This window comes from Prosopis cineraria, unplaced genomic scaffold, assembly GCF_029017545.1.
Source record: "Prosopis cineraria cultivar Desert tree isolate PC_DT_omini unplaced genomic scaffold, ASM2901754v1 PC9, whole genome shotgun sequence".
Taxonomy (NCBI): Eukaryota; Viridiplantae; Streptophyta; class Magnoliopsida; order Fabales; family Fabaceae; genus Prosopis; species Prosopis cineraria.
In genome coordinates, this window is record NW_026555340.1 from 24,327,328 (window position 1) to 24,336,495 (window position 9,168).

The following is a 9,168-nucleotide window of genomic DNA, read 5'->3' on the forward strand; positions in this document are numbered from 1 at the left end:
TTTGGTTGAGTGCTAATAAATAATATTTTAAAATATTTCATCTTTTTCAAAAAACTTGTGAAATATTTGGAGTAACATTTTATTCAAAATACATACAACTTCTAATTCACAAATACATTTTTACAATTTTGGAAACAATAGTATAATCTCAAAAGAGGAGTAAATAGAGATGAAAATGTGTACTTCTTGAAGGTGTTCTAAGCTTTCAAACTTATGAAACAACATATTGTCATCATAGAATGGACTCAAGCTACATAAAATAATAAAAGTTCATAGGGATGACACATTTCTTATAATTCCTTCTATTGGGAATTCTAAGTGGCTAATTCCATTTAACAAGTATCTCAACTTCTTTAAATTATAGGCGGCTAAGTTCACATCTTTCTCTTTTTTTTTGTGAAAATATTAACTAAGAACTTATTGAATCGCAAGTCCAATACTTTGATTGTATATTTGAAAGCTATGCCTTAAAGTCTTGTAGAAAATTATTCAAAAACAAAGTAATGAGTTTTTTTAAGGAAACTTTAAAAACTCAGGCGTCTCTTTTATAATGAGTCCTATAAAGAAACCTTTTCCATTTTTTCCAACTTAGGATGACAATTTCTATCATCATTCTTTACAAAGAATTTGGCATTCGACTCATATTCACATATTAATTAAAAAGCTACATGTCTTATGATGTCATGTATTTTAACAAATCTTTTACTACCCATATTACTCAACAAGATTCAAACTTAAAATTATATATTCTCCTTATTTATGTGCTTCATATATATATATATATCATGATCATATTTAGCAAAATAGCCTTCCATAATGTACAATAAAATAAGCTAATTTGTATTTGTACTACAGTCCTCATTAGATAGGGAACCTTATAAAAAGCAAGGTTTGGTTGTATCAGTTGGCAATTAATGGCAACTAAACTCATGTAAAGGATAGACATAACCATATATACCTAAAAAGTTTCAAGGATAGCTCTCCAAAGTTTCTGAGGCTTACTTCCATTATTAGATTGAGGTTTTACTAATCATAACCTACCCAACCATACAAAGAGTCAGTGTAAACCTTAGCATTTACTGCACATTAGTTTAACAAGTCTTTTTATATGATTGTTTGAGATTACGTCCACATCCACCTTTTCTTTGAAGAGTTCAAATAATTTTTTAGTTACCAAAGTGTTAATCCTTTTAAATTTTCTTGCTAATATTTGACCATATGTTTTCTCAAAAAAGTGACTATTATTATATTTGATCTACTTTTATTTGAGAGAGAGAGAGAGACTCCTAATTTCAACAAATCATATAGGATGAGCATAAATTTTTCCCTCTTCAAGTTTCTGCATATTAAAGAAGTTCTACGATTCAATGTTATGTTTTGTCATATGTCATCTTTAATATTTAAATGATGCTACACCTCTAATTCACATAACTACATCATATCGTGTTGTTGAGAGAAACTCATTGTGATACTTTTTTAATAAGATTGTTTTTCTTACCCCATGAATTATATATGTGCTAATAATACCAACTTCATCCATCTCAAAGTACATATAAAGCTCTAAATAAATTGGTTCCAAACAAATAATTTTATTTAAAGGAAATTCAATCAAAAGATAATCAAAAATTTTCTTTACTACGACACCTATAAATTTATCATGAGGTTGATCCACTATATTTCTCAAAGAATTAAAGTTGTCTCTAAAATTGAATGCAGCATTTGATTGTAGTGCCCCTATCAAAATTAGGTTTTGGTACCACTTTTATTAGTTATAATACCACTTGTTAGCTTTGATGCCACTCTTATTAACTTTAATACCACTTGAACAGTTTGGAGAGTATATGTGAAAAGAAAAATAAGCCTAAATTAAATAAGATTATTTTATATATGCATTTAATCATAAAACATATAGCGTTTTTTTTATAAAATTTAAAGTTATTTTAAAAAAGGCTAAAATTTAGCCATATAAATTTGATTTCGATCTTCAATCACATTTTATTATAATAAGTCAACCCTATTGAATTTTGTTGGAAATTGACTAATATTCTTTCAAAATGTTACATTTTCTCCAAGAACTTATAAATTATCTAGAAGAACCTTTTATTCAAAACACATACAATCTATAATTCACAAATATATCTTTGCAATTTTGGAAATGACAATACTTTCTCAAAGGAGGAGTAACTAGAGACAAAAATTTGCACTTCTTGAAGGTGTTCTAAACTTTTAAGCTCATGAAACAATTAATTTTTTTATCATAGGATGGACTTGAGCTACATAAAATACTAAAAGTTTATAGAGACGACACATTGCTTATAATTACTTCTCTTGGGAATTCTAGACAAATAATTTCATTTAACAAATATCCCAACTTCTTTTAATTCTTCAATTTTTCTAAAAATGTTATCATTAAGGAATGCGAGAAGTTCATGCGTTCTAAGTTCATGTCCTTTTTCTTTATCTAAGAAGATTGACTAAGAACTTATTGAATCACAAGTCCAACACTTTGATTGAATATTTAGAAGATCTTTCTCAAAATCTTATAGAAAATTATTCAAAAACAAAGTGATGAGATTTGAATAATGAGATTATTTAAGAAAATTTTGAAGCTTAGGGCACCTCTCTAATAGTGAATCCTATAAAGACAACTTTTCTATTTCTTCCCACCTGGGATGACTAGTCCTAACATCATCTTTCACAAAGAATCTCATCTTCGACCTATGTTCACATGCTAATTGCAGAGCCACACGTCTTATGATATCATGCATTTTAGCAAACCTTTTGCTACCTGCATTCTTTGGTAGGTTAGCTTGATTCAAACTTAAAATAACATATTTAGCAAAATAGCCTTTCACAATGCACAATAAAATAAGTTGATTTGTATTTATACTACAGTCCTAATTGGATAGAGAACATTATAAAAAGCAAGGCTTGGTTGTATCAGTTGGCAATCAATGGCAACTAAATTCATATAAAGGATAGACATAACCATATATATACTTGAAAAGTTTTGAGGGTAGCTCTCTAAAGTTTCTAAGGCTTGCTTCCATTGTTGGATCGAGGTCTTACTAATGATAACCTATCCAACCACGCAAAGAGCTAGTGTAAACCTTAGCATTTACTACACATTAGTTTTAACAAGTCTTTTTATATGACTGTTCAAGATCACATCAACATTCACTTTTTCTTTAAAGAGTTCGAATAATTTTTTAAAAATTATTTTTTAAAAAAAGGCCTAAAATTGAACCAAACAAATTTGATTTCGATCTTGATTTTGTAAAGAGCTTATTGAATTGTGATTATGAGTTGATATTTCAAATTCAATACTTCAAGGCATTCAACATACTCTTATACCAGTTAAACATTTCCCTCAACATCCAAAAACTTACTACAAAGTTGATTTATAATATTTATCAAACAATTGGTGTAGTTTTTCATGTTAAGTTTGAGACCTACTTTTTAGGCCCTTATAAAATCAAGACTTTGATATCACTGGTTTGCTCTGATTCTACTTATTAGACCTAAGAACATCTAAGAATAAGGGAAGCAATTATAAAATATAAGATAAATAATTTTAATTAAATAAAACTAATTCATTTATGAGTTTAATAATGCAATATATAATGTTAACATTAATTCATTTGTTAACATTAAAAATTATTTTTAAAAAAATATACAATTCATTTGATAATTCAATTTGATGTTATTTTGTATCGATAATAAAAAGGTGGGGCAAAAGGATAAGAATGCCTTTTAAAGCATCAATATTTCAAATTACTTAACATATTTATGTCAGTATTGTATATGATTATGATACTGATACAAGCTGATGCTTTTTTTATAAGTATAAATATAAGTATTGGATATTTTTTGATTTAATTTTCTGACAATTTTTAATAAACAAATGAGCAAATTATCCTCTAAACAATATATTCATAAGCATTTGAGATTCTAAACTTTTTTTTATCAATATTCTTCTTTAATTTTTGAAAATGGTATAATCTAACCTCAACTATTAATAAAAATTAATCTTGATCTTCAATTAACTAAAAAATTATAAAAAAATATGTCAAAAACTACAGAAAAAGACAAAAAAAATCTCTTGATTTGGGCCATTTGGGCTTGTAACAACAAACAATTATCTTGGCCCAAGCCACATAAGACATATTCACCATAGTCTACCCCAACGAAAAAGTCTTGTCAATTGTCCATTATGAGGCTCCCTTTCTAAGGTTAGAGCACAACATTTTTTTTTATTTTTCACCATTAAAGTTCAACAACATATAGCTGTCATCGTCTTCGTTATTATGATTGCTGCTGTTGATATGTGTTATCAAAAAATGCTCTCACTTTCTTTAAGCAAGAAAGCACACACGGTTCTTTAAGCAAGCAAGAAAATGTCCTGTGTCTTTCCCCATATATCTATTTAAGATGCCATCCTTAAAGAGAACACTTAATATTCATTTTTCAAAGATCATGATGACTTTTTTTATTCCTGTAGCCAAACGTGATGCTCTCTAGCACCCATCCGTGAAACAGAACCAAATGCCGTTTAATATATTCAATTCAATCGAAACATTGTGAAGTTGTGAGAATGAGTTTTGAGGTGGATTCTAGCTATTTGAGAAAGATTCAGGATTTAATTTGTCCTATTTGTCATCTTTTTCAAGATGAAACACTAGTGAAGCTATTACATTGCTCGCACGTATTTCACGAACGAGAGATAGATACTTAATTTGCACAGAAGAGAAATTTGCCCACTTTGCTGAAAAGATCTCAGCCCACCTCCCATCTGGTGGTATGTTAAGAGTCTTTATTTATAAATTTACTATTGCTTTTTGTTTCTTGGAAGAATACATTTCTAGAATTTTTTGAATAATAAACTGAATGATTCTTTTACATCTACAACAAATTCTTGGTGAAGTTCGCACTAGTTTAGAAAAATTTAACAAAGGACCCAAAAATTATACAAACCGTTTAACGATAGCGAATATTACAAGTATTATCAATAAGGTTATATAAGTTATGCCTGAATTTAAAAGAAGAATATAATCTTTTAATATAGTATAATACTTCAAATTGTTTTAAGTTTTCCCCCAATGTTTCGCTGGAGACATTTAATTTTGAAAATAATTCAAACATTGTTCATTAAAACTTAAAAACATTTTAAGATTTTTTTTGAAAACAAAATAACAACTCTTTTTTAAAAAAAAAAAAAAACTAAACACTAGTCATTTAATATCAAGTCCCATCGATTGATCCAGATTCATTCAAGGCAAGTCAGGCCCAATTAAGGGAAAGCTTTATCATGTGGTGTGACCTGCCTGACTCCATCCGAATCAGTGGGGTCTAATTTGGCTTCCATAGACTATACAATACAAGTGTTTTTTTTTTTTTTTTATCCCACCATATTCATATGCCTTACTAGTTCCAAGGAATATTTTACAACAGCCTGTCTCCAAACATCTGTAACAAAAAACTCCAGCAAGGAACAAGGGGATAACAAATTGAAGAAAATGTCAAAAATTCGTTGATCACTACACAAAAAATTCCTATATAGCCATGTTCCAGTTGCATATGGGAGCCAGTAATCAGTGCATAGACGCATTTAATCAATGGCAATGATGAGGAAACCAACAGACACATACATGAGAAAAACTGGGTACAAAGCAAGTGCCTTTCTCCTTGGATTGACTGCAGAACTCATGAAAGGATATGCCGCCCAAGAGCTCCAAGCCAATGTCACAGATACCACAATCACTTTCAGTATGACATTGTCCTTTAACATACAGATTAACGCCCCAACGGCCAGAGGGAACAAACAGTAACCAAGGAGACTTATACTCTGGAAGAAAATAATATGCCCACCCTGGAATTCCAAAGAAAAAAGAATGAAAAGATAACTGAACTATTTGCATTAAACAAACTATGGAGAGTAAAAATAGCACATCAGCCCTCAATTTTTAATATCCATAATGCAATTGCTTTGTAAAATTGCATCCTTTCCACAGACTAAAAGATACTTTTACTCATCATCACGAATAAATATTTAGTTGACTAGATAAAAGTTGATACTCACAACGTGACCAGATGAATGTGAGAGGGAGGGGGGATGCAATTGCGTTGTAATTGCATCCTTTCCACAGACTAAAAGATACTTTTACTCATCATCACGAATAAAAATTTAGTTGACTAAAAAAAGTTGATACTCACAATGTAACCAGATGAAATGCGTGTACGTGTGAGAGAGAGGCCCTTACCAGAAGCAGAACATTTAACGTCAAAATTACAGCACCAGCAGCAAGTAAAGCAAAAGCAACAGCGAACACCTCAGACTGAGACAAATTCAGAAGCAGTGTAAGTAGGGATTAACTAAAAGTCTAAAACCAATAAAATAAATGATGCCATATGGCATAAAACACATAATACAAAAAAGAAGACCTGGGTGCTACCAAAAATAAGCATAACGAAGTACAAGGGCATTAACCCCTAAACCTGATATGAACTTCAATAAGACTCAAACAAACATGAGTGCTACAGACTTACAGTAGTGCATCCTCAACAAGGCTTGCACAATGGCAGATACGTGGGCAAGGGTAGTGGCTTAAAAAGAAAGCAATACCCTATAACGTATTAATAAAGCTTTCACTTAATCAGTTCCTCTACATAGAAAAGAAATATGATCTAATCCTTCTAGTACGAACACAGAAAGAAAGAGACATTAAAATTTATAAATAATGTTCATCCACATGTCAAGTTGCTTCTTCATTACAACATTCTCTGGGACCAAATGCGATAGACAACGAATCCTGAATGCCTAAGCAGGGACTTGAACTTCTATAATATGTGTAAGGACAGTATTTTAACATCCTAGGATTTGCTCATTAAAAATACAAAAGAAAATTGAGCTTGAAAAATAAATTATTAACTAGTTTTTCAAATTGTTAGCTTCGTTTTTAGCATGGTAACGGTGGCAACAGACATGGACATGAAAGATTAAGTATGAAGGCTAATACACATAAATAATGCCAATTGTGTGTGTGTGTGTGTGTGTGTGATTCTCAAAATCAACTCCTTTTGATGGATTCTACACAAAATAAAATCTGCAGACAATAGGTTCTGCATCTCCCATCAGACCAACAATAAACTGAGTTCCCAAATTCCTATCAGCTTACTAGTTATAACAGCAAAAGCAAAACAGAAAAAAGACAGTATCAAATATAATTAAAAATAAATTAGATATTCATGGAAAAATGTAAACTTCTCTACCCAAAAAACTCACTTAACTTCCTGAGAGAACATGTTGTAGCCAAATTATTGGAATGACAACATGTATGAACAATTTGAAGGTGCCAAATTTCCTCATGAAGAACATAATTTCTAAATCCTAACCAAACTTTATCAGAAGTTGAAAGGGATAAAATATCCATCACACTTCCATAAGACAAAAGTTAGGTGACTGAAGTCAAAGAAACAACTCATAACAAAGTCCTCCTACTGTAATTCATGGAGCAACAAATTTGGTACTTCAGAATCTATATTTCTTCTCCAACAAAAATACATCCCGTCAAATTGAGATGTTGAAAGTCATAATCGATTCCTTAATCAAATTCAGAGGTCCCCGTGAAGCCCCTTCTACTGATAGAAACTTAAGTAAACTGATATCATCACATCTCCATGTCGAATAGCTTTGAATTCATTCTCCAAGATTTGATAGTTCGATAGGTACAGGAAAACAAATGACAGAGATCAGAATCACTATCTTAAATATTGGGGAGAAAAGGGGGTCTCAAAGCTTTGTGACAAACATGACCAGAGAGATGTACCGATATTTCACTAAATGAAAATCAAGAAGCCAAATAAACAATCAGAGACTAGAACTCAACCAAGCACTGTCAATTCCTGCATTGACTTAATATTTATAGATAAATTTAGCCCTCAAGTTCATTCATCAGATCATGAATTTATATCAACCAAGTTTCAAAAGAATGATTAATGAACACTCAACTTTCCAAAAACGAAGTAACACGAAAACTAACTGTTTAGAAAGAAAACCACAGTAGCGGGGTAAACAAATTGATCCGTTGTGCATGCTTACCTTCTTGACAGACGCGGACCATGATAGAATGAGACCCAGAAACACGATAAAGAAGAAAGGTCCCCATAGATCCCAATCCCTCAAAGCCTTCCCAGGGTCTTCACGGAAGGGGTTGGGGAAAACAACCAGCTTCAGATTATTAACAATCCTCGAAAGATCCCTCTTGACAGTGTCCCAGACCGGTTCAGTTAGCGTATTAGGGATGGAACCGAACCCATCGGAAGCGATAGTCGGACGGCCATTTGATGATGAGGTTAGAACTGGAGGGACAGCTAGCGCAGTTGGGGGCTTCTGATTGGAGGATTGTTGCGGAGGTTGAGGTGGTGGTGGTGGTGGAAGGTTAGAAGGAATGAAAGGGGAAGAAGATACGGGAATTGAAGCTCGAGGAGGACTGGGAGGCCTGGCGGGAAGAACCGTGGCGGGACTTGATTGGACGCTGGCATGAATGAGGTTCTCGATCTCGTCAATGTCGGACTGGGACGAGGGGTGAAGAGGTATTGTATCGCTGTTCGACATTTTTGGCTCCGAAGAAGTAGGGATTTACGGGGAATCTAAGGACTCAAGAGAGATCTGGTGTGAGAGAGAGAGAGAGAGAGAGAGAGAGATCAGAGATAGCTCGCTTTGCTATTTTGGATCGAAGACGAAGAGAGGGTCCAGCAATCCGGCCCTCGCAAGTCACGGCCAAGAAAATCGGTTAATCGGACACGGGTCATTCCTTGGATCGGGTTTAGATCCGAAATTTTCCCTCCTTGATGGAGATGGAAAATAACCTTCACCTGATTTGGACTAGACGCGTTTGGAAGAAAGGTACATTTTTATAAAATTACTTGTACTAAACTCGTGGAAAACTGATTGGAAAAAGATTTCCCAACTTGTATTAAAAAGATTAATGACTCTTAGAAGTTGAAATTTTTAAGATAATAAAAATAAATTATCATGGATATTATCTTGAACTCTATAAAATTACAATTTAATATTTCCATCCAACTTTAATATGAATTAGCCCATGATATCATATATTAAATGGTTTGCCATTAAGAAAAACACATTTTAGTCTTGTATATTATAAA

At 32.2% G+C, this 9,168-nt stretch overlaps 1 protein-coding gene across 1 annotated transcript; it reads right to left on the bottom strand.

Annotated features, from left to right (window-relative positions):
- Positions 1–5,234: 5,234 nt before the first annotated feature.
- Positions 5,235–8,761, bottom strand: LOC129319510 (protein YIP4b-like). The gene is made up of 3 exons (XM_054964615.1): positions 8,099–8,761; positions 6,261–6,335; positions 5,235–5,869 (listed from the first exon to the last, which is right to left on the bottom strand). The coding sequence occupies exons 1-3, from the start codon at positions 8,612–8,614 to the stop codon at positions 5,609–5,611; spliced, it is 852 nt and encodes a 283-aa protein (XP_054820590.1). The 5' UTR covers positions 8,615–8,761; the 3' UTR covers positions 5,235–5,608.
- Positions 8,762–9,168: the final 407 nt, after the last annotated feature.

What these genes read in the sequence shown, in the direction of transcription:
- LOC129319510 (XM_054964615.1), bottom strand. Translation starts at nt 8,614, where the DNA reads ATGTCGAACAGCGATACAATACCTCTTCACCCCTCGTCCCAGTCCGAC. An exon ending in GGTCCGCGTCTGTCAAGAAG is followed by an intron (nt 6,336 to 8,098) that starts GTAAGCATGCAC and finishes AATTTGTCTCAG; the next exon opens with TCTGAGGTGTTCGCTGTTGC. An exon ending in CGTTAAATGTTCTGCTTCTG is followed by an intron (nt 5,870 to 6,260) that starts GTAAGGGCCTCT and finishes TTGGAATTCCAG; the next exon opens with GGTGGGCATATTATTTTCTT.